This window comes from Molossus molossus, unplaced genomic scaffold, assembly GCF_014108415.1.
Source record: "Molossus molossus isolate mMolMol1 unplaced genomic scaffold, mMolMol1.p scaffold_m16_p_6, whole genome shotgun sequence".
Classification (NCBI taxonomy): domain Eukaryota; kingdom Metazoa; phylum Chordata; class Mammalia; order Chiroptera; family Molossidae; genus Molossus; species Molossus molossus.
This window is the reverse complement of record NW_023425399.1, coordinates 43729138-43755647: the sequence shown is the minus strand read 5'-3', so window position 1 is coordinate 43755647 and position 26510 is coordinate 43729138. Positions and strand designations below refer to the sequence as shown.

General features: G+C 42.4%; 1 protein-coding gene across 12 annotated transcripts in view; it reads right to left on the bottom strand.

Moving 5' to 3' along the window:
- SLC24A3 (solute carrier family 24 member 3) overlaps positions 1-26510 on the bottom strand; it is a 558214-nt gene that overhangs the window by 23524 nt on the left and 508180 nt on the right. For all 12 annotated transcript variants that reach the window (XM_036245873.1, XM_036245875.1, XM_036245874.1 and 9 more), the window contains 7 exons: positions 19898-19951; positions 14274-14407; positions 12328-12488; positions 11260-11530; positions 4776-4942; positions 2267-2381; positions 776-888 (listed from right to left, as the gene is read on the bottom strand). In XM_036245873.1, the coding sequence (XP_036101766.1) occupies positions 776-888; positions 2267-2381; positions 4776-4942; positions 11260-11530; positions 12328-12488; positions 14274-14407; positions 19898-19951 (1015 nt within the window). The remainder of the gene's footprint in view (positions 1-775; positions 889-2266; positions 2382-4775; positions 4943-11259; positions 11531-12327; positions 12489-14273; positions 14408-19897; positions 19952-26510) is intronic.

Here is a 26510-nt window from a genome sequence, read left to right as displayed (position 1 = left end):
GTGTCTAGGGTAGAAGCTTCCAGTAGCAGAGGGGGGACATTTTTGCCAGTTGGAAAAGAGTGCTGAAGTCTACCTGGACCACCTGTGACACCCACCTGCAACCCACCTGAAGCCATGGTCAGCTTAACCTTGAGAGAGAGCATGGAGGCCACCATGAGAGGGTCTGACAGCTGCCAGATTCCTGGCAGAGAGGGAATCTTGTATTTTGTGTCCCTTCCTTCACAATAAAAATATTTTGCATGCCAAATAAATACACATGAGAAGGAGTTGGCAAATTGTGGCCCCTGGGTCCAATCTGCCTCACCAACTGGACTTGCATAACCCATGAGTTAGGAATGGTTTTTACATTTTGAAATGGTTGAAAAGAAAGAATCACAATATATTATGCCATGAAAATTATACAAAATTCAAATTTCAGTTTCTATTAATAAAGTTGCACTTAGATCGCCATCCCCATTCACTTCCGTATGGTCTATGGCAGGTCAGGCTATAGCAGCAGAACTGAGTAGCTGTGACAGAGGCCACCTGGCCCACAAAGCCTGAAGTATTTACCTTCTGTTGCTTCACAGAAAGTTTTCCAACCCTGCTCTTAATTCCTGAATGTCCCACAAGCCTGACTTTGGAAGGACTTTGATGGGGAAAATTTGTTTCCCCTTTGACATAAGTATTTCCACACCTTCTTGCCTTGAAACAAAGTCACAGTGGCCAAGGCCACTAAAAACAGAGTCCAGGTAGTCTTGAATTTAAAAAGAAGTTATGGAGAAAGACCACTTACATAGGATCCATAATCCACAGCCAGAGTCTGAAGCGCCCAGGGAAGACCAAGGCCGATGAGAATGTCAAACACATTGCTCCCAATGGAGTTGGACACGGCCATGTCCCCCATACCTGCAAGGACAAGAGGTCACTACAGTGAGGGAAGTGATCCCAGGGGAGTGCAGGGGCCCCACAAGGGACTCTCCCAAGCCTTCAGCCTGACAAGTCTGCTGGCTCACACACTGGGTTCTCTCCCAGGCCATCAGTATAGAACTGCAATTCTCAACCTTTTACATCTCATGGCACATATAAACTAATTACCAAAATTCTGCAGCACACCAAAATAGATATTTTTTGCTGATCTGACGCACACACAAAAAGGTATAATTTTGATTCATTCACACCAGATGGCTATAGTTATGTTGTCATTTTTTAAATTTGACAATCTAAGGGAAAAGAGGTTAAATGCCCTCACTAAATAGTGAACTATTGCATGTTTTAAAAATTCTTGCGGCACATCAGCTGAAAATCACTGCTATAAAATGATGCTGACTATAAAACACATAGTCATTAGAATAGAATATGTGTTTTCAATAGAATAGAATAAAATACACAGTCTTCAAACTGTTGACCTTACTTCAGTTATGATCACTAGTTAAATGTAAGTGCTTCAAAAATCCAAATATGATTCCTAAAATTCTCATACATTCTTACAGAAAGGAATAAACTCAACAGCTTTATAAATTGGCTAATGATTTCATCAACCCATACATTTCAGTATCATCGCCCACCTGCTTTACATGCTATTCAGTTCTTCCAAACCACTGGATGATATTAAGAAAATAATGCAACCAGCAGACTTCTGTGAGGACTCGTAGAGGACACTGTGCTCAGTGTGAGAGCTACACATTTTATTGAAAGAAAGGTCCTTTAACACAAACCAGGCATATAAGTTACAGGGGTGCTGGGGAGGGACATGGCCATCTGGGAGCATCCATCTGGGAAGATTAACTGTGACCTTTGTTTTGAAGAGGGGAGGGTTTGTAACACATGGAAGAGTGACCTCTGGTAACTGCCACCTTGAGGGTTACTGCAGCTGGGAAAATCTTAGGCTATGGAGTCTGTTCTTTCTAAGCCTCAGTTTCCTTATCCATAAAATGGGTGTATGATTGTCTGTAACTCGTATAATTGTTTGAATTATATAAATAATGTGCCTAAATTGCTTTGCACAGTGTGTGGCACGCAGCAAAGGTTAGCTATCATTACGTTTATTACTATTTTTAATACGAAAAAATGGTAATACGGCTTCCAGAAGGAGAGCAGGGTGGACCTTCTGGCTTGTTTCCCTGTTCCTCTGATGCCAAGAAGCCTTTTGGCCAACATAAAGTCCATCACTTCTTCCAAGCTGGGATTTGAAATCCTGGTAATTGCTATGTGGACACCCACCTTCCCACATCCCTTGTTGAGAGGACTTCCTTCCTTCCCCTACTCCATCCCACAGGTGCCCCACCTTGTCTGGCCACAATGAGGCTGGCCATGCAGTCAGGCACACTGGTTCCGGCTGCCAGGAAGGTGATCCCCATGATGACGTCAGGAATCCCCAGTGTGTAACCAATGATTGTGACCTGGAAGAAGCAGGAAGAGGTGATGAGCTAAGGGCAGACTTCAGCCCTACCTGCAGGTGAATCCTTTGACCAAGAAGCAGAAAAGGCTGCAAACTGAGCAGTCTCTCCAGGGGGCCCGTCTGCTCTCTGTATGAAGAGAGAAGGGGAAGAAGGTTTCCGGGAGCAGACTGGGGCTGCAGGTCAGAGGACCAGGGTGCAGTTATGGAGCCCATGTTTTCCAATGACAGATTAGCCTTCTTTACTTGTTCCTTTCAGGTGAGGCAGGTGGTCTAAGAGAAGAAAACCAGTTTCTGGGAAAAGGCAATATTGGGATAGAATATTGAGACTCACGATGATCCTGGGAAATGCAGAATACATGGCTGCCAGGCTGTGCTGAGAATTTAAGCACTCAAGTCTCTCAAGCTGCATAACGGGAATTCACATCACTCTGTCTTGTAGAAAAAGCTGGAAGCAGCTGATTCCTTTCCTCTTTCCCTTGAAGCTTGCTCAACATCACCTTTGTCAACATCACCCTCTGCACAGTATCACTTATGTTTATGGAGTACTCAAGCACTGTGCTAAGTGATGTTCATGAGTTTTAACTGATTTAAATTTCACAACAACTCTATGGAGTAGGTGCTCTCATTATCTCTATTCTTCAGATAAGGAAATGAAGGCACTGACCAATGCACATGTGCGAGTAAGTGGCAAAGGGGGGCACCCCCACTCTGGCAGGCAGGCTCATTTGCACAGGCAATGCCTCTATCTATATAGGCGGGGGTTAGCCTGAGTCAGTGCCTCCATTATGCAAATGAGCCCATTCTTGCCCCTAATTCCAGATGATAAGACTAAAAGAAAAGCGGTTGGTGAGACATCATGATGGGAGCAGTGGGCAATGGGAAAAGAGGTGAGTGGACCAATTTCCTATATGTTGGCCTAAGGAGAGGATGACTTACAAGTGAGTGCTGAGATGAATTGGTCACTTCAGGATGCCACTTGACTTCACTTTCTATAACTTTTAAGAAATGCAAACCGCATGCTGCAAGTAGCACATTCTCACAGTTCCTCCTGGCCAGGGATGGAAAGGGACATCTATGAATGATACCCTGACTTCCTCCAAAGGTCACAGTTGCTCCTTCCCAGTCCAAAGGTTTGGAGGAAGTTAGATCCATTGAGATGCCTTCCAACCTGGAGAATGCACTTCATTTCTGTTCAGTGTTAAACTGAATTTGGGGTGGCCCTGGTTCTCTCTGTCTTCCTTTCTCCAGGGAGGAGAGTGAGATGCAGAAACACATGCATTTCTGTTTGTTATTCTAAGGAGGCTTTTGAAAAATGGAGCTACAATCATTCTGGCGACACCTTGTTTTTCTTTCTAACAACCCTCAGTTGTGTCCCTGCAGGAACCAGGCTTGGCTTGCTGGGGCTTGGCCTGGAAAAGAGCTGCTGCCCCATGGCCTGCTGGTGTTACTGTGATGCTTGCAGCTGAGTCGGGAGTTTTTGAGAACCAATTCCCCAGGTGGCTGGGCCAGGTCTACTGCTTCCCCTGTTTTCTCCCTATTTCCCTCCATTTTCTCAAGACTTCTTAGAACCAAACCTCCACCAGAGCAGAAGGAGGCAAACAGAAAGAGGGTAAATCTCAGATTGGTTGGTGAGTTTGCTTGTTAATGGACTTGGGAGAAAACCACTGAGCACCTGGAAGTCTGGGGCAACAGTACAGTCCCCAAACATGGTACAGAGATGGTACCCAGTGAATATGTCAAATAAAAATATTAATGAAAACAGGAGAAGGGAAAAATCTGTGGCTATAAGATTTGGGTTGAAAAAAAATTACCTGTTTTTCTGATGTTGAAGGCAAGTGATAACTATGCTTAAATTGTGTCAAATTTACAAATTTGTTATTAGCTCCAAAATAAACCTTTTATTAACTCTTGAGTATAACTCTCCCATTCCACTGATGTTGGGCATGGCAGAGGAAACATGAGTGGAAGTCACAGCCAGGGCCCTAGCAGGCACCTTGTGTTTCTAATTGCCCTCCTGTATTCCAATGATCCACCATGAGAACAGCGTTCCCCAGGCAGCCACTGCTCCCCGAAAATGGGCAAATACATGGATTGGACATAAACTGCACCTGCTGCCTGAATCAAATGTAACCATGCTGTGGCTTGAGGCAGCGTTGCTCACTCAGTGCCTGCTGAAATTAGCCAACCATAATCAAACTGAAGACATGTGAGCAAGAGGGTAAATGCTTGTGATTCTAAACCACCTAGTTTTGGGGTGTTTTTTATGCAGTTTATTGCTGCAATAGCAGACTGATACAGTTACTGGGCTGAAACCCCAACCCATATTCCTCTCTGGTTAGTGTATTTTTCTCTCTGTAGAGATCTAGTGCTGTCATGGGCTCCCTGATGCACTCACCATCCACACCATCATGTAGGAGAAGGCTGCGATCCACAGAGTGGAGGAGGCAAACGTTACCATAAACCACTTCTCCCAGCGGGGCTTGTTGCAGTTGGGTACAGTGAAGTACAAGATAAAACTTAGTGGCCAGGTGAACACCCATTTCACTGTTTCCAGTTTGCCAGCTGGGAAAATAAGAAAGGTGAAATAAAAAATCAGTTAGCTTCATTTCTCTGCTTCACCAGCCTGCTGTACTGCTTTCCCCAGACATTTATATCCTAACCGATGGCCGGTGAAATAAACCTTACTGTGTCGCTTTTTCCCAGAAAGACACAAATGGCTTTCCATCACCAACATAGCCTGACATACAAAACCAAGCAGAATACAAAATTTATCTGTGGCTCTCCTGCTAATTAGGCCTCCAAAATGAAAGGATGAGTCACTTCCGAATACTACAAGTCTGAGGGGATGGCTTGGCGAATGGGGCCGGGTGGAAAAGGAGGAGGAAGATTCTCAGGACACAAATGGATGGGGGAAGTGTGCAGGGTAGAGGTTTAGGGGGGTTGCTAGGAAGACCACCAGTCAGCCTCCGTTGTCTTTCTCCCCATGGATAGATAGGTCACCATAACTTTCCAGATTATAAAGTACTAGTGGTCACGGCGCCATCTAGTGGAATTTATCAGCATCGTCTGTCAACACGCTGAAATCTTGAAAGATGATTTGAAAGCTGGAAAGGTTGTCAAAACAGAGCTTTGTTTCGTTTGTATCCCAAAGTGATACGGACTTACAAATTAATGATTGTTTTCTATTTCTCTAATTACCAGTTGCCATGAATAAGATGACGTATTTGTCAGTGATGACCTGATCCTACCATCTCTGTGCTGCCTGAGAGCTATGATTCAGACACCCATACATGCTTATTTTGGTGACTATACGATCATGAGTTCCTTGCAGCATTAGATTTGAAAAACATATTAGTTCTCCTTTGGCATTTATTAATATCTTGCTTAAGTGCTAACTCACCTCTGGTAAGAAGTATGCTCGCTTCTTCAATCACAGTCTCCTCCTCCAGGAAGTTCCCCGTGTCTCTTTCTAGTTATCCTCCCACCTGCTACCACCACAGATTAACTTTTCCTGTTCTTCAACTTCAGATAAATAAAATCATATAGTATGTTTCTGTGTGTACCTTCTTTCATTCAACATATTTTTTTGGTGTGTGTGTGATTCATTCATGTGTAAATAATTCATTCCTTTTCATTGTTGTGGAGTATTCCACCCTGTGAATACACCACATTTTGTTTATCCATTCTCCTGTGGATGGGACTCTGGGTTGTTGCCAGTTTTCAGGTATTACAACTAAAGTGGCTAGGAGCATTCTTATACAAGTCTTTTGGGGACATGCTTTCATTTCTTATGGGCAAAGACCTAGGAGCAGAATTGCTGAGACATAGGGTGGGTGTTTACTTAACCTTATAAGAAATTGCCAACCCTGGACAGTTTGGTTCAGCAGTTAGTGCTTTGGCCTTAAGACCAAAGAGTCGCAGGTTCAATTCCAGTCAAGGGCACGTACCTCGGTTGAGGTTCAATCCCTGGCCCTGGTTGGGGTCCTGCAGAAGGTAGCCAATCGATGGGTCTCTCTCTCATTGATGTTTCTCTCTCTCTCCCACCACCAACCACTCTATTTGAAAATCAATGAAAAATATCCTTCGGTGAGGATTAAAAAAAAAATTGCCAAACAGTTTTCTAAAATGATTGTATCATTTTATATTCCCACCAGAGATTAGAAGGTATTTTTTAAAATTACATTTTGAACAGTGACTAATGAAATGTTTAATAAAATTTATTTCATAATTTTATACCAGCATTCAGCACTTATTTCATTATATTTCTTTTTTTAATCCTCACCCGAGGACATTTTTGCATTTATCTTTAGATAGAGTGGGAAAGAGGAAGGAAGAAAGAGAAACGTCCTCGTGAGAGACACACGTCGACTGGTTGCCACCCACACTACCCCAACCAGGGCTGGGAACAAACTACAACCAAGGTACGTGCCCTTAGCGGGAACCGAACCCAGTCTGTGGGCCGACGCTCTAACCGCTGAGCCAATCTGGCCAGGGCTCATTGTATTTCTTTCCAGTTTCCAAATAGTTTCTTAAAACTACAGAGTAAAGTTACACAACATCAGTTTTGGCTCCTTGGGCTCCCTCAGTTGGCAAGGTAGGGTGGTCACTGAGGGGAGAGTGGGGTTATTCACCAGACAGCACTGGCTCCAGTGCCTGCTTTGTCTGAATCAAGTGTCTCAGTTACTTAAATCCCCCGAGTCTCAGTTTCTGCACCTGTAAAATGTAGACACAGGAACACTGAGCTCACAGAGTAGCTGGAAGAAATCATATGAGATATTAAGATGGGGCTGGAACAACGTAAATTTGTAAGTTGGTGGAGTCAAAATCCTCAGAATCATTCTTGACTCTCACCTACTTTCCCCGACACCAACCCTGCCTGCCCAGGTCACTCTCATCCATCTGCAGCTTACTTTCCCTGGGCCAGGTCCTCTGTCCATGACCTGGCTGAAGACCTGGATTCCTAAGGGGACTCACTGCTCCTACACTTCCCCCCCTCCATCTGCATGCCACAAGTAGCCAGAGGACAATCTCACAAAAGTAAACCAGACCCTTCCACTGGCTTCCACTGCCCTCAGAGAAAAACCGTATCAAGGTTGATAAGGCCCTAAATGATTTGGCTCCCACTTATCACCCTCCCTACTTCTACATTCCCCGCCTCGGCTTTCCTTCTGTCCTCAGACACTCCAAGCCTTTTTCTCCTTTCCATCCTCATACGTCTGAGTATGCCCTGTTCACCTCCCAGCTCCAATGTCACCTGACCCCTCAGGTCACCCAATCAGACTCCCACCTACCCCACTTCTTTCTTTCCCATTACCTGCATTTATTTGCTTAAAGCAAATGTTTTTCATCTAAATTTATCAGGCTTATTTGTTTCCTCATTTACTTTCAGTTGCCCAAACTAGAATATAAATTCTATAAGAATGAATATTGTCTCTAGCCAGTTCACTACTCTGCTTTGAATGCCATGAACAGTGCAGGGCATATTTCACATGCTCAACACATACTGATAATAGTAATAGTAATAATATTACTATGAACAATCAAATCAGACAGACCAGAGAATATTATCTGTTTGTTTGTTTTTAGAATCTAAAGGTATCCCACTTAGAGGTGCAGAATAATGCAAAGAGAACAGATTATTAAGAAAGGGGATGCTTTTTCCTATTAACACAATTGCATTATGTTAGATTTCAGATTTGGAGATGGTAAAGTGAATAATGAGAACATTAAGACTGTCTTTGAATGGATTACAAAGCAAGAAGACTGCCTGAGCTTTGTTTCCTGAGGAATATTCAAATGCTGCAGAATCCAGAACATGCTAGGTCTTTGGATCCCAAATGCATTCTGGAAGTCTGCAGGTTCCTAAATCCTTCAGGGTAGTGGTAAGTCACTTATCCATCCGGGGGTCTTGGCACCCCTCACTGGCTGTCCAGTCTTCCAGATGCCCTCACAGGGAGAGACTCGGTTTGGTTTAAGATACACACCCAATCAAAGTTACAAAGAAACACATGAATGAGAAGAAAAATGACTTCCATCTGGCTATTTATAATTCTTTAGTAAATTAAAACATATAAGAAAAAATGAAGTCAGAACTTAGGACTGCAAGAACTTATAAAATGACATTAGTTAGAGTTCCCAAGCAGTGTAAGCTGGCAGCAATGAGTTTTAAGTTTGGTCTCTCAGCTGAAAAAATTCTGACTTCACTCTGGGAGGACATTGTATCTTAAAAACAGTTTTTACTGTTATCCAATGCAACAACAACAAATTTAAAGCAGAAATTCAAGGAGTATCATCTGGACTATACTTCTAAATGTAATAAAAAATATAACTCCTTGAATAAACCAAGTGACGCAAAAATGTGTGTTTTCAATGATCTGAAGGAGCAGCAGCAGTCAGATAAGGATTGTTCACATTTTAGGTAGTCTAAATGTCCATTTCTGAATAAAGGGGTAAAACTGTGTTCTTTCCTCTTTGAGTCAACAGCATTTCTGGACATGTTTCCATCTTTTGTTCCATTGCCATGTGGTTTAAACAGAGCTCCCCTGGGGATAGGTTTATTCATTAGTTTAACAAATAGTCACTGAATGCCCACTATGCCCTCTGTACCAGGCACTGCCCCAGGTGCTGTAGCTACAGCAGCAGTTTAATAAAGCAAAAACCTCTGCATGCGAACCTGAGGCAACACTGATTGCATGGTTTCTCGAATGCCAGCCAGAGAATGGATGGTGAAGCAGGGACTCTGGGCACCCCGCTCAGCATGGCTGGCTTTAATCAGCAAAGGACTTATTCCCAAGGTATATTCCTTATTAAGCTTTTTAGGAAGCTTAATTCTATTGGATAGAGAAAAAGTTATTGCTCAGTATTTTAGACCCAGAGCTAAATATGTAAATTTGTTCTAATTATATAGGCAATTGAAATGTACATTGTTTCAAAATAAAAAACCACAGAGAAAATAAAAAATAATTCCATCTACAAAAATCATACTTATATTTTGGTGCATTTTTCACTATTTTAATGGAAGTGTGTTTATCTACATATACATGTAATGTTTCTGTTTCTCTCAGTCAATAGCAAGGCTTTCTTCACTCAAGAGATAAGAATATATGTATAATTTATATGTATGTATACATATATTCATGTACTATGCACAGGTGTTTATTATATATTTAATCTATACATATATACATATAAACACAGGTATGTTAATATATGTGTATATATTATATAATATATAATGCATTAAATATGTATACATATATGTATATTAATATACATTAAATTTATATAGTACATATACAAACATGTTATATGTATACATCAATTGTATCAATCATACATGTGTACATATATATGCACATACGCCTATATTCACGCAGATACATATACACGTGTCATATATATCTATATTTATATACTCCCACATAATTACTTATTTGTTGATTATACCCACTATAGTCAAGTCGTGGTGAGAAGAAAGCCCTGCAGCTGGGTAACAGGAACCAAGAGAACCTGGTCCTTGTAGGATTATCACAAGAGAGAAGAATGTGCTCATTGTGCGGATAAACCTTTTTCAGGCCAAAGGAATTTAGCATAAGAGGAAATCTACTTGGGCCTCCCTACTTTGGCTCCCTGAGAGCCCTCTCTGGCCTGCTCCGCACTTCTAGGAGGCCTGCCTGCCTGCCTGAGGGAGGGCCTCGCTGGGCAGTCAGCCCAAGAGCCTTAAATGCGAGTTTCTGAGTCCAGGAATGAGATTTCTCAGCAGCTGGTGGAGGAGTACTGAGGGTCATAATTGGACAAACCCATTGTCCATTTCAGAGGCTGAACCTGGTATTGAATCGAGCTCTCCTAAGTCTCAGAACTGTGCAGATAACCAAAGGGACTCTATCTAGGCTTCTAGGCACTCACCATTCCAGGTGTGGCCCATGAACCAACAGCACTGAAATCACCTGAGGGCTTATTAGAAATGAAGAATCTGAGACCCCACCCCCAAACTTCTGACTCAAACCCTCATTTTGTCAAGGAAGGCTGGGGTAGAGAAACTTGGAATTCTGTGCTGCCTCAGCAGCTCGAGGTCCTGGGATGAAGCAGAGACCCCATGGGTGGCAGAACCTCTTGAGCCTGTGCTTCTGAATGATGCAGGGGGCCTATAGTAGGGTTTCTTTGGACTTGGTCCACCTGTTTAACTAATGGGCATGGGGGGACAAGGTCACTGGAAAGGTTAAGTCTTTGTTGGGTGTAGCTGTCAGGGTGGTGAAGGACACCACCCTGGCGGCTTTGTTCCTAAAAGTGCTCAGAAGCCTTGCTCTTCCCTTTTGAGGTACCAGAGGGATCTCCTCAGCCAGCCTGCTGGGTGAGATTTAGCTGGACCAGAATGCTCTTTGCCCAGATGTGCACCTGCTGTTGTGCCTTCCTTGAAAACAGTAGTCCTGGGAGAGAAGGAACCTAAATGGGGGTGAGGGTCAGGAAGTGAGAAGAAAAACAAAGGGCAACTGGGAAGGCTGCACATGTCCCCCAGGGTGGCCTTGGCAGGTCAGCCCCCCACCAACTGTGTTGGGATGGGCGAAGGTGGGTAATGAGCCTCTTTTCGAGACCAAGCTGCTTGCTGACAGGCACGGGTCCTCCTTAGCACCAAAGGTCCCACAGAGAGCTAAGAGGGCCTTCCACCACAAAATTATCAATTTGGTCAAAGAGCCCACATCGCAACCAATGAACATGTGTCACCATCTTGGTCATCCTCACAACAGTCTTGCACACTGTAGATGTTAATGTACATATTTCTATGTTCATACAGAGATATTTCTTTGAAATGAATGGCAGAAAGATCAACAAAATGGCCTTAAAATAACCCCCAACCCCAGCCCGGACATAGGACCTCTTACAGGGGGGGTCGAATGGCGTGTATGGTCCTTCATCATCGTCCTCATCCTCCTCTTCCTCCTCGTCATTCTCATTGTTCTCATTGTCCTCATTCTCGTTCTCTGTCTCATTGCCAGCCTCAGCAACAACATCATCCCTCCGTGTCCCATTCACGCCCCTGTCTGGGGCACTGCTGGGCCCTGTCCCATTCTCCACGGTGTGTTTAATTGGGATTTTTATGGCCACTTCAGATTCTCCATTGGTGTAAGCCCTGCTGTTTATCAGTCTTTGTCTCTGGAAAGAGAAAGGCACATGCTTACCACAGTCAGATGGACTGTAAATCTCTACACCCAGAACACCAGCTATTGGGATCTTTTCCAGGCAGCCGACAAGGAGATGCTTTCAGAACACTGTAGTCAAATCCTAAGGGATTCGTGAAAGTACTAACCAACTTGGACAACATCCTTCTGGGAGGAAGGATTAACCTTTCATGACCCACTGGAACTTGCAATTCAGCTGGGCCAGAATGAGCACTTTACAGGGAAATGCCCATGGCTCAGATGCCCACTTCTACCTGGTTCTCTGAGCACTGTGGGGTTATCCTTCTTCTTCTTCTTCTTCAGATTTTAGGAATTTCTTGGTCCATATGTGAGAAAGCCACACAAATATGTTTGGACTAGTGTGCCAGTAAGGCTGCCGCTCCAGAGAAAGAAATATGCAGACACATTCAGGTTAGAGACCTGGCAGTACTTTAAACTAAAGCAGCTTTGATATGCAACTGCTTCGGGGCAAGTGCATTTACATTAGAGGCTCTGTTCAAATGAAAGACGAAAGAAAAAGGTACATAAAAAGGACAGGAAAGTATTTTCCGTATGAGTGGGAGCTGGACCATGTCTGTAAATATGTGGAGGGAGGAGCAAAGACCAGGATGCATAGCTGGCCAGTGAGCAATGATGTTGTAAAATGGCTGAGGGATTTTAATGTGTTAAAACATTGAATTAGGTGCTTCTACTTTCAGACCAGGAAACTTTCTCTCCTTCCTAATTTCCCACTCTGGTCCAGTGGCAAACGGATTGTGCTTTCCCAGATACCTCATTGATCAACATGCGACTGGCCATGGAGAGTCTGGTCTTGGGGGGAAAGTGGCTGGTGATCATGATTCGAAGGCCAGCCTCAGAGAAAGACAGCTGGTGTGGGTAGGCCGACAGCAGCTCGTCCACCATGATCACTGACGCTTTGCGGTGAAAATTGGCTAGGGAGATTAAAAACACAAAATAAAAATATTGAGGCTAGGAGCAGGAAAGACATATTCATTCAGTCTTTCTTCTTTTCCTTTCTGTTTCTTCTTCCCTCCTATGTGCCCGGTTTTCCTCCCTTCCTCCTTTTCTTCCTCCCTCCCTCCCTCCCTCCCTCCCTCCCTCCCTCCCTTCATTCTTTCTGCCTATGCATCCATCCATCCATTCAGGGAGGGTTGTAGTGAGCAAAATTTGGGGAAGAACAAAAGTCTGCTTTTTGGGGCTCACTGATAGCTCTTTGGAAATGACAAAACAATTTACGCATCATTCACTGACATAGAAAGAATAAGTGATAATAAACAAGAATTCCTCCTTGTTCTCAAAGGATTTTTCCCCCATAACTCAGATCTGGGGCATAGGAAAAACCCCTATAATCTTTAGTAAGCCTTTATGTTTCTCAAATGTCAACAGTGTTCATACTGAGAAGTTCAAAGCTGCAGAACTGACCTCACTGCTACGTGGAGGACATGGTGGGGAAATGGGAACTGCTGCAGCCCAGCCTGTGAGTGGGGCTGACGAGGGGACAGGTGGGCGAGGGACCACATTACAAGGCCCAAGGCCCAGAGGGGGCTTCAGGCACGTCTTGTGTAATGGTTTTACTGACTAGCTGGAAAAGATTCACCAAGGCTCCTCTCTAGGAATGTGCAACATAAACATACAGCTCCCGGGTACCTGGCCATGGACCCTCTTAGTGCTCACTCCTGTTTCCAAGCCACCAAACCATGAAATGATCTCTGGAAACACTAAACAGTGCTAGGTAACTTCCTTTGCCTCCCTAAGAGTATTCCTTTTATGGTTATAAACCACTCAGAGAGAAAAAACTAAATTATATCCTTATGTGGGATGGCACTGAATAGTCTTATCTTTGGTTAAACATGCATATAATTAGGAAAGTATATAAAATAATTGATTTAAAAATTCTCATAATTACCCACAGATGCCAGAGTCAGACATACATTTGAAAATAACTTACTGCTTTTCTAGTTTCTTTTTCATTTTTTTCTGTAAAGCAACCATATGGGAACCAGAAGAAATAAGCCCACATATTTTAAGGGGAAAGTTAAAAAATTAAATAAAAAAAGAAACATTCTAGGAAAAAGTAAATGATAATTTTGGTGTTCTTCTAAGAAATAATATTATTTATTAGAGAACACTATATTATTTCTCTAAGCATATCAACCGCTTAACAAGAATCTATTAAGTATAAGAATTAATTTGAAAAAAAAACAAAACAAAAAAACAGGCCATTAACTATGTCATTTTGCAACTTGGGAACTGAGGCAATGTAGCCTGGAAGTGAATTTGGATATAATAATATAAATATACTAATAACAACTATCATTAATGAAGTATTTTACATACTTTATCTCCTTGACTCATTCCAAAAAGTATCCCCATTTTTTCAGAAGAGAAAATCGAAGCTTAGGGTGGTTAAGTAACTTGCTTCATGGTCACACAGCCAAAATGTGACAGAATCAATACCTCAAAACCCATGGCCTTCTCTCCTTTACCATCCTGTCCTAATTTCCCTATATCACTCCCAGCAAGTATTTTGCCTAAAAACTTGCATGGGGCTTTCCAAGTCTGCTCATCACCAGCTATGAGACTGCTCCATGGTGTAGCCAAAGGGAGGGAGGGAGGACCAGAGCCTGCTCTCCCTTAGAGAGGCAGCACCCTCTCCAGGCCAGCTGCGGTGGCCCATGTGCGGCCTTACTTCCTGGACACAGGCTCTCCTTGGTTACCTTTTTTGAGTAGCACCACAGTTGCGTCGCAGTTGCTGCTATCATCAATTTCAGCATTGTTGGCCAAGCCATTGACCATGTTTCCAGCACCTTTCGCCCTCCTTTCAAAGCACTGATGTATACAAGCATTATATCTGAGCAAAGGAATAAGCCAAGAGAGCCCATCAGCGTTTGCTGTTCTTCCATTCCCCAACTCCCACCAAATGTCCCTGCAGTCTGGATGCATTGTGGGGACCCCACACCTCGAGTTATTATTTTATTATTCTGTCATCCCATTTCCCTTCATAATACACAACCTGTCCTATTTTCCAATTTAAGGATATGTGAAAAAATCCCAACATTATGTAAGTAGATAGTGACCGACTGCTTTCTTTGCAACCTCTTCAATGCCAATGGAGCCACCTCTGGGATTGAGCTCCCTGACTTGAAGTCTGTGCATGGAAGGACAGTGGTGAGACTTAGTGGGATGGGCAAGGTCTGCCTTCCTGGGCCATATCTCCAGGGCATTTGCTGTCAGGGATACAGTTGGTGGGGAGAGGAGAAGGTGTCTCATCCATGCTGCTACTGTGTGTCATGGTCTACGTGTTACAGGCTGGCTGGCATTCTAGGTCTCTGTCTGTCTTTGGTTTTCTGAGGTCACAGATGGCCATCATGTGAATCTCTTACTGTTATGCCATAATTTCAGGTCCAATGTGTTCTTGGTTTTATGAAAAAATTCTGGGTTTTGATTCTCCAGAATGATTGAGTGAAAACATTGTGCAGTGCTTGTTACATGTGTGTTGGAAGGGAAGAAGCTGTACAGGTTCCTAGGATGTTTTTGGCAGGTAAATATTCTGGTCCCTTCATCTTTAGTGTTAGAGATTCTCAGAGAGGAATCCTAGAAAACTCAAGGGCAAAAACAGCCGGACAGGGTTTTCAGAGCATCACAGGCCACTGATGCTTCCCCTTACTCAAAGACCTAACGGCTTTGGCGACTTACTGGCCATGGGACACCTCATTAATATGTCCCACAGCTTGGTCTCTGGTCTCTCACAGGAATGGCAGCCAGGCTTGGAGACTCTAACTTGCCAGCTGGCAGGCCACTCAGGTGGTGCTTCACCATACAAGCTTCTCCCCCTCATTTCTTTGCTGCTACAGACAAGAGGCTCTCAGCAGCCCCTCCCCACTGTACCCTCTGCCAGTTCTTCAGTCAGTGTAGCTCTGGGTGGATGGGCCTATGGGACTTGTCAGCCATTATGGGACAGTCAGAGGGGTCCCTCTGTGACTTGGACTTTTCTTTCATGAACACTTCCTGCACTCGCTGGGAGTGTGGATTCTTCCTACATTGCATTAGGAAGAACAGAAAACAAGTCAAAAGTGATGGTGGGAGCTGTGAAAAGAGAAGTGGGCAGGCTGATCCTGGGAGATGCTCAGGGTTTGTAAGAGGCAGGAAATAGAACTAGAATATCACTACTGTACAGCTCTAAAGAAATAATGGAGCCAGAGTTTGAGCATCAGCGGCTGCTGACATCACAGAGAGACAGGAGACATCCATGTGCTTGTTGGTGGGAGAACTCACCACCCCCTGGATAGTCTAGCCTCAATCAGATCGATGGCTGACACATTGGAAACACAGAGCCAAAGGAGCAGGCCACACTGCACCAACTGCCAAACTTTGGAAACTGGGGAGCAAACAAGCTAACTTTGTTGAAGAATAAATTGAAAGGAAAAAAAAGACAACACAGGGGGAGTTTATACATTAAAAGAGATCCAAAACATGGAGCGACCAATTGTAATGAATGGGATTTATTTGGATTTTGATTTTTAAAACTATTTATGACATTTATAAGACTAAAATAAACCTGTAAAAAATGGTGTTTATGAGAGATTGAAAATTTGAACACTGATTTGATATTCAATTATGTTAAAGAATTAGCATTAATTTTAGGTGTGATCATAATAATATATTATATTAAAAATGAGTCCTTTTAGAGATATATACTGAGATGTTTTTATAGATGAATTGGCCTGAGGTATGGGACTTCAAATCATAAGGAGGGAGGGAAATGGATAGGGGTATGAATGGAGCAACTGTGGGTGGCTGGTGGCTGGGGCTGGTGGTGAGCACATGAGATTCACCACACTATTCCAGTGATTTTCAACCATTTTCATCTCATGGCACACATAAACTAATTACAAAATTTTGCAGTACACCAGAAATATATTATGTTTTTTTCCAGTCTGTCAAAAAGAAGCATAATTTTTATTCATTCACACCAGATGGCTATTGTTGTGTTGGCTGTTGTCATTTTTTTGTCAATCTAAGGGAAAAGAGGTCAGTGCCCCTGACTAAAGAGTCAGGTATTGCATGTTTTAAAGATTCTTGCAGAACACGGGTTGAAAACTGCTGCACTATTCTGTTAACTTTTGTATATCAACATTCTTCTTAATGAAAGATCTCTCCACTTTTTAGACACAACAAGGTTGTCTTGTCCTACTAACAGAGCTATGTGGGAGGGGCACTGTTCTGTCATCTTGACCCGGGACCCATTTTGCGCATAGAAATACTGACTTGCATAAGGATTTGGTTTTAAAGTACAACTGTGTTATACATTTATTTGGATTTGGATAACAGGATAATAATACTATGTATAGTATTATGAGAACTTCCTTGAAACTAGGTATTAGATAACAACTATGCTGTCACATTCCATCCTTACAAAAAACATTTGAGGAAGTGAGTATTATGAACACTGTTTTGTAGAAGAGGGAACTGAGATTCAAAATGGCTGAATAACTTGGCCAAGGTTCCAATGCTAGTAAGTGGCGGGGTGGGATCTGCAGCCAGGTTTAATGTGAAGGACTTGATTTTAGCCACCAGACCATATTGTCTCATCTGGGGACTAAATCCAAAAGAAGTGATCCAAATGTACAGAAATCAATACTTGCCAAGACCAGGTGTGCCTCATGCTCCCATGAGGTTTCTGGCCAAACTGAATTGCTTTGTGAGTTTCCGACAGAATGTTTGAAGTCATTTTAAAGCCATCTACCCAGGAAGCAGCTGATGATTCTAATTTATGCTGTTTTTAACTGCTGCTGCCTTGTTTCATATTTTTAATTGAGTGCTTTAAATTTTGTGCTTGCACCCTGAAGCTATTTTACTGTGAAGCGTGCAATTTTATAAATCAGATTTTATAAAAACCAATGATTAAGGGCTCTGATTGTGGAGGGGAATGGCTGAAATGCAGAGATTTCAATTTAGAACTTAGGACCAGAATTTATGTAGAAAATTCCATAAGCACAGTAGCCACCATTCCCCATTTTATTTGTATCCTGCTGGTTTGAACAGTTGGAAGGTTGGTAAAGCTGAGGCATCAGCAGAAACACACCTCAGTAGCTTTCACACTGGATATGGTTTGGAAGAGAGGAGAGAAGTTGTTCATTGTGTTCTCTGTATGTCCACATGTCCTGCCAGCAACTCATGGGCTTTCCGATGGCTTGGCAGAGGGTACAGTGCTCACACGAGGTGCACTAGCAAAATTTCTCAACCCACCTTCCCTTTAGACCAAATTTGGTTTTGAAGGCCTACTTATCGTATGAAGCCCCTAGTGAATTCAGCATGGGACATGCTTTCATCTTAATTTGATTCAAAACTCCAGATTTGCTAGGCATATAGCAGACAGTCAATCCTTTGGAATAGTTGTCTGGTATACCTTTTTAAAAAGGAAGAAAGGGACTCTCAACTCTTTGGGAACTCAAATGTAGAGCCTCAGGAAATAAATAAATAAATAAAAAAAGATGAAGTAATAAAATAAAAAACACTAAGGGACCATGCCTGCTATTGAGGCCTTCCCACTGTGGTACTGATTCCCCAATAATTTTGCTATTTTAGAGAAAGAGGAACAAGATGGCTGCTTCCATCTTTAAAGGCTTTTCCTTTGGAATCTATACATGTTGGAAAGCCTTTGGGCCAACTCTAGTTTTTGTGGGAGCCCACCTATTGGTATTTTTAAATGAAAGGTGATTAGTGGTAACAAAGCACCTGATTTCTTGGTCAGTTATCTCATGGTAACTCTACACCAGAACACTGTAGAAATGTCCTCTTCCAGTAACAAGACCCAGATATTAGGTCCGCACTGACCATCAGACAGCTCCTGACGTGAAGCCTGAATGCCATACTGAGTAACTGGTAGCAGACCACTTACAGCCCACTGCAGACATCAGCTAAGCCAGCTCCTACCTTCACTATTCATGTGACCTTTGCCAAAGGCCACACTGATTTCTCTGATTGGGGTTCTCAGCCACTAGTGGCCAGAATTAATTATTGTCAGGCTTCACAACAAGAAAAGTTTGATATATCTTCTGGACTGTTACCTGATATGCCCAAACTGGCAACTTCTGAAAGTGTTCTACTTTCTTGCACCCTGATAAGGTAGTCACTCCTGCCGTCACACATACTGAGGAAAGCATGGGCCAGTGTAGAGTAGAAGACACTGCTCCCATGGGGACTGGCAGCTGCAGCACAGAACGTCTCTGCACTGTTTTCAAGTCCTCATCTTAATGGTACTTGGCAAAAAGATGAACCATTATGTTCACAACCTTGGTGTTTACATTTACCTTTGAGTATGAGGAACATCTGTAGTATAATTCTTAATAGAAATAGTAAGCTGCCTAGACTCCAAGAGGAAAAAAAAACAAAACATATGCTGTGGTGGATTTAAAATATATCCACCAATTCTTTGACACCCCTCCTTTCAAAAGGCAAAGTAAACCCCTTGAGTATGAACTGGACTTAGTGATCTGCTTCTAATAAACAGAATACAACAGAAGTGATGGTATGTGACTTATGTGACTAGATGAGAAAAGGCATTGTAGGGTCCTTCTTGCTCTTTCTTGAAGCTCTTGTGTGTGGGACACTTGAGTAGCCTTAAAGAGAGGCCCATGTGGTGAGGAAATGAGGCCTGCAGCCAACAGCCAGCATCAACTCACCAACTGTGCAAGTGGGCCATCTTGGAGCACCAGTCAAGCAGACGACAGCCATGCTGGCCAACCTCTTATCTGCAATCTCATGAAAAACCCTGAGCTAGAACCCTCTAGTTAAGCTGTTCCTGGGTGTCTAACTCTCAGAAACTGTATGAGCTAATACATGTTTGTGGTTTTAAGCCACTAAGTTTTGGAGTCATTTGTTACACAGCACTAGATGACCATATGAATAATGGAAGTTTGCAGATGTTTGATCCATGGTTTCAGTCATTATTAGCTCTGGTCCCTTCTCTTATCCTATATAGAAGCATAAGTAATTAAGTTTTACCTCCTTTCTTGTTATGAGAGAGAGGAAACAGTCAAAATAGGTGGCCAGGTCTTGAAGAGACCTTTCTCTTGAGAGATTTCTCAAATTAAACTGAAGCCTTGATTCCATCATCACACATGGGTTGGAAGGGTCTTTGCTATTGCTACTATCAAAGCTTCAATGATTCATAGCAATTTGCCGAGGGAAACAACTAAAACTAATGATATGCATGAAAGCCAGCCAGATTCCTGCCCCTGCCCTCTCCCCTGTTCCTCTTTCCACATTATCACATCATGTTGAATGTGGGAAATCGTAAACTGTCTTGGAAAAGAAACTAAGAAGGTGTTTTACTTACTTCATGATGATAATGTAGATAAGATACATCAGCACAAGGACTAAAGACTCCCACCTGTGTACATACCAAGAAAATCTAGTTAAAGCAAGTCACCATGGGCAGATGTGCAACACACCAGCCCATTTTTAAACATGTAATTAATGTGGCCCTTGTCAGTTTGGCTCAGCAATTACAGCATCGGCCCGAGGACCAAAGGGTTTAATTCCAGGTCAAGGGCACATGCCTGGGTTGCAAGTTCAGTCCCAGGCCCTGGTCTGGGTTGTACAGGAGGCAACCAATCAGTGTGTCTCTCTCACATCAATGTTTCTCTCTCTCTCTCTCACCCTCCATCCCTTCCACTCTATCTAAAAAAAAAAAAGGAAAAATATTCTCAAGGTGAGGATTTAAAAAAAAATAATGAACGTAAACAGCACTTAAACCTGCCAAGCATGGCAAGGAAAAGGCAGACATGAAGGCTGTTTACAAATATTTACTGTTCTACAGACATTTTCTATACTGCGTATATTTTTAAATGATCTTTCTCTTTTGTACTTAAGAGAAAAATGCTCCTTCCTCTGTTATTCATTTACCTAAAATAGTTCTTTGTGCAGCAAACCTTCTATGATGTTGCTGAATATAGGCCTATATTTATAAATCTGTCCACAGCTTAATTATTCATCAAAACTAGATATATTTATGAAGAGCAAATGAGAAGAATTGATAGGGACAACTGAGGGATTATTGGATACATAGGAACAAGGTGTAAATACGGGGAATGGATGGTTGGGGGGAGAGAAAGAGAAACACCTGGTAGGGAAGGAGCAAACAGGAAGGAGAAGAATGAATGAGTGGAAAAATGGTCAAAAGAAAAGAAAGAAAAAATAATGAAACCCAGTGAAATGTACCTTGAAATTCTGATAATTTAAAAACTTCCGTTTTCTTTGTTTTAATAATTTCCAACTACAAAACAAGGGAATTTGGTTTCTAGGTTTCCTTTTAGCTGTAGAATTAAATTATTAATTTAATTAAAGGTGTAATTTTGGCTTCTAGAAAAGGTTACTATAGAATGGTCTATGAAGAAATTGTAGGTTATGCCTTTCCTTCCTTCATTTCTTTTCAAGTACTATGTCTAGAAATTGATCTTAGGTAAATATGTGGTCAAATATAAAAGGGGTACACCTACCGGGGTTTCTCTTGCAGTGGTGTTTACACAAGTAAAGTGTTGGAAAGAAGCAAAATGGTTATATATGTGTGTTATGAGAAACATGTCCATACAATGGGTTATCACACATCAGTTAAGAATGATCCTGCAAATTTGTATGTATTTATTATAGAATGTACTTGTTATGCTACTGAGAGAAGAAATCAGGGTGTCCAAATCCCTTGAACTTCTGCTATGTTTCTTGGCTTCTCTCTTAGCAACCATCTCAAAGACTTGCATGCACTCCATTCCAGCACTTCTCAGTCTTTGGCAGATTCCTCCAGTCTAACTCCTACTATCTGTCGATGCCCTGTGAGGGTCACCTAATCCCTCCATCTACAAAACTCCATGGATGGTTCTTTGTCATCTTGTTCAATTTCTTTGCAGCATCTGAAAGTTGACCCTTGCCCTCCTTCATAAAACACTCTTCTCCTGACTTCCAAGAGGCCACATGCCTAGTTTTCCTCCTGTCCTCTTACCGATCCTTGCCCATCCCCTTTGCCTCCTCCATTTCCTCCGTTCAGCCTCTAAATATGGGACTCTCTTCTCTTTTACCCATACATTCTCCCTAGGGGATGTTATCTTGTTCTGTTGCTGTAAACACCAGTTGACACATCTACCCCACACCTCTCCCAGCTCCAGGTTCATGTATCCAGTTGTCAGTATGACCTCTCCATGTGACATCTAAATGCATGTCAGACAGAATAATTCTTATTTCCTAGCTTCATTTTCCCCTGAGCTTTGCCCTTAGTACACTGTCCTACTCCCTGACCAGTCATGGCCCTGATCTGGAAATCAGTATGGAGCCCTCCTTTACCCTCACCCATGTCCATCAGGACTCTATGTTCAAAATGCTTCCTATATTGCTGGATTCTGCCCTCTCTACTGCTACCTCCTTAGTTCACCTTAACTTCAGCCTTTGAACTAGTTTCCTTGATGCTACCGGATCATGTCATTCTTCTGCTTAAAATTCTTCAATTTCTTTCCAAAATACTTGAGGGGAAAAAAAAGGTGCAAATCCTGTTTCTGTTTTCTTCCTCTTCAAATCACGTCGTGCCCTGTCTTGCTTCACCATACTAGCCTCCTTTCACTTGCACATTTCAAACTTTTTACTCCCCTCACAGAGCCTTTCCATTCCTACTCCCTCTGCCACAAACGCTTTTCCTTTCACTTCTTGGTTGGTCCCTTTTATCCTACAAACATCGACTTAAATGTTTCTTCCTCTAAAAAGTCTTCCCTGCCTACCCCTCCTTCATTTTATGTCACAAGACTTTGTTTATGTTCTTTAAACATTTGATTAGACTATGATTCTTATTTATTTATGACTTATTAATATCTAATGACTGTTTCTAGCAGTCACTGGACACCTCTCTTTACACCTAATCCCTACTTTAGCTATCTGGTTTCTCATTTTCAGACACTTAAAACAGACTGCCTGACAGCTGATTTCCCCGCAAGGCGACACCCCTACTTCTCCCTCAGCTCATCTGTGCAAAGTGGGACTGGTTTCAAACATTAATTTTTAATTGAAAAACATTTTCAATGGCCTGAACATGGTTCTTAACTTATTGAAACTATTGAAACCAAGATAGATGTGGCATCAACTTAATTGGGAAAAGTGAGGTTTTATTTATAGTATTCATTTTGAGGGAAGAGATAACCAAGATCTGAAGGGATATTATCTAATTGCCTAGATGCATTTTAATAGACTCAATGAGAGGGTCACCAGAAAAATGACCCAATGTCAATAAAATATTTGTTAGGTTGAATTAAGTACAGCACTTTCTATATAGATATACTTATGCTCTTCAATTCCTTTAGATTTTTTTGACTTTTCACTCAAAGCAAGCCCTTTCATTGCAATATTCGAGTAAGGTTCTCTTCTGTCATGATTCAGGGATGTTCATGACATGGGTGTTTCCTGCTTCTGTTGACATTTCAGGTTTGCTTTGTTGGTGCACATAGGGCTCACCTAATGCTCCCTACGAAATGTACCAGGTTCCCTGAAGTCTCTGTGCTGCTGCATCTCCTGTTCCCTCTGTTTTTTGGCCTGATTGAGTGTTTGATAATCAAGTTTTGATTCACTGTCCTTCAGGGTCCCTCCCTCTGTCCTGTGTCTCCAAATGACCCTTAATTACATGTCAACCATCTGCCTCCAGAGAACTCCAAGGTCAGGGATGAGTTTGGTTCTGTGTCTTGTTCTGGAACAGAGGCTAGCAATTGGGCTGACTCTACAAGCAGACCTTTAAAATCTCACAGCTTTACTCCACCTTGTTCCTCCATCTGCCTCTCCTGACCACAGCCTATCCACTGTCCTCTGAGGACGTGGTCGTGTGGTATGATCTGGGTTTGTTTCTTCCCTTCCCTCAAATTTCATTTTGAACCACTTTCAGCTGACCCTGATTTTCCTGCCAAAGATTATTCTTTCCTGTGTTGAAGGGCTAGTCCCTACTGTTGCCTGGAGGGCATGTCTCCACTTTCCTAACTATGGTCCAGAACAGCAAAAGCTGGTCTCAACATGATGCAGGTAGATAGTCTCCAGGTTGTGCTCCCAGGATAGTTTTTCTCTCCAAAAGTCACAGCTTGAGGCTCAAGGAAGAAATAAAAACACAACACTGAATCCCTTAGTTTTCTTGATAGATCTTCAGATTCACTGAAGACACAGTCCTTGCTGAGCTGGCAACATGCAGACCTTGCTGAGCTGTCATTATAGATTCATGGCCTTGCTCTGCAGGCTGAACCTACGTTCTAATAGGTGGACGCTCTCTATTTTAAATGTCTTTTGTAGCAGGCACATAACTGAAAAGCATGCAAGAGATATTCCCCTGCCTTTTGCCCGCAAATCAAGCCCCACTATGCTGAAATAGAAAATGGAGACCCCTCAATCACAAGGAGGGTGGGCCACCCCCAAGATAAATAATGATTTGTCTAAAATTATAATTCTATTTCCCCTGGCCACCTACCCATTAAGACAGACCCAACTGTGACCAAAGAAATGCAGAGTAGAAAGGTGTTGACTAAAACGACATAGCACCTTCTTCCTCCTTCCTGCTTTCAATCCAAACTTGATGTCTGAAGCAGCCATTTGGGGCCCATTAGAAAAAGGCCAAGACAAAAGCAGAGTCATTGCACCACCTACCTCTGGGGTACTTCCTATGTAAGAAAAATAAACCAGTATTTCTTTAATCTGCTGTAGCTGGTTTTCCCCATTACCTGCTACTAAAAGCCTCTGAGAACCGCTTGTTGGCTAAATGTGACTTCCTGCAGAATGCTACCTCAGGAACAGTGAAGGAATCTAAACTGTGTATGACAGAGATACCTTGTCCCTGTGTATTTCACTAGGTTCATTAGTTTCTAAAGAGTACTGTTGTTTCAATTAAACATAAATGAATTAGTTTCCTTTTGAAGATTTGGGGTAGATTGGTTACCTTCCTTGAAACTTCTAGATATGCTGGAAGGTTCTACAATAAGGAATGGAATTCACTGTTTACACCATCACTGAAATATCACTGTGCCTTAATTGCACAAATTGAAGAATCAGTCTTTAAAGAGACACTGATTCTTAGACATACCCTTTTCAGCAAAATAAATGCTCATGGTTGGCTGGGTAAAAAGGTATGAGATGTGGACTGTGAAAAGTATCTTCAAGTTCAATATAGTTTGCATTCAAATGAGGAGCTGAAATCCCTGAAAGTCCCAAAGCAGTTATGGGCCAGTAGTGCAGACTTTAATTTCTTAGCCTCACTCATGTGAAAAATGTTCTTCATCAGCCCATTCACATAATAACAATAATTATGTAACAGGCTGGCATCTAAAAATAACGTTCTGGTGCCATGAAAGCTTCCCTGAGTACTTTCCTGCAGCTATGCTTGTGCATGCGTTGATTCAAAAGCACCCCAGGCTGAACAGAACACGCTGGGAATTTGCAGCTCTTTTGTCTGCAGCCCTCCCATCCCCTTGCTCATGCTTTGATGTACAGCAGCCCTTGCTGCTCAGGCTGAGGGCTCCAATGACTTCAGAATCTCAACCCTTCAGCACAGGCTCAGAGCTCTACCTGAGGATGGGGTCACTTGACATCACAGGGAGTTCAGCCCTTGGAATGAAGAAGAAATAAACTGTCCCTTTCTTGCTCCATACCATCTGAAATGTCCTAAAAGATGTTTTGAGGGCAATAGGCTTGTCATGAACCATGCTTTCATCTCCCATCCACGGTTGTCATCAGCAAGGCCATGGAGATGTAGAAAAGACAGATGCTTAAGACTGACAGACAGTGAACCACCCCTGGATTTCCTTTCTTAAGGTTTCCACACGAAAGCAGCAGAAAAATTCTGAGATCGACTTTCATTATAATTTGTCTTTATGATAGCAGCAACACTGGGCAACTTGAAGCACCTATTGTTTGCTAAGGCAGAGCTGGTGGCTGAAGTGAGAATGCTTCTGCAAATTTTCTTGTGCTGCACTTAGTCTCCAAGGACACGGGGAAAATGTCACCACTCCATTTGGTGACCATATCCAGGTGGGTTCCATGAGAAGGTTCTCCCTGATTTCCGACCTCTGACCTGATATGCTCCTGGGTATCTCGATCCCTTTCAGCCTGTTGATCACTGTTACTCAAAGAGGACCTCCTTCTTATTCTAACTTTTATCCTCATCCGAGGACATGTTTGCATTTATCTTTAGATAGAGCAGGAGCGAGAGAGAGGTAGGAAGAGAGAAAGAGAAACATTGATGTGAGAGAGACACATCGACTGGTGCTACCCACATGACCCCAACCGGGGCTGGGGACAAACTGCAACTGAAGTACGTGCCTTTAGTGGGAACTGAACCAAGGACTCTCTGGTCCGCGGGCCGACGCTCTAACCACTGAGCCAAACTGGTCAGGGCCCTCCTTCTTATTTTTTATGGGTCAATACAGAGATTGTGTCTTAAAGCAAGTTTTCCCAGCTATCTCCTCCTCACCCTTCCTGGACAGAGGAAAGAGTTGGCAAAAGTACCTTAATACCTTGGCATAACATATAACATTTACCATTAATGTGTTAAGTCCATCCTCCCCCCACTTCCAAATTCTGAAAATCATAAAGATATTCCAAGACACAGAGATGTCACTCTAACAAAGCAGTAGCATTCATTTCGCTGAGAGGGAAGACTGGTGAATTCTGCACTTTGTTTTCTAGTTCATTCTTAGTTTTAAATAACACAGTACCACATGTATCTAATCCTAAAATGTTATTTCACATTACTCTACTTCTACAGATTAAACGTAACAAGAATGCACAACACGCCCAATTTCCATTTCCATTTCAGATATATTTGACTTGCTCAGAACCCATCTCAAAAATGAAGATTTGGAGAGTTGTCCCAAATACAAATGTTCCCATATATTTAATTTGGGCAATTTAAAAATTTTTATTCGAAACAAAACCACTGACTTTTC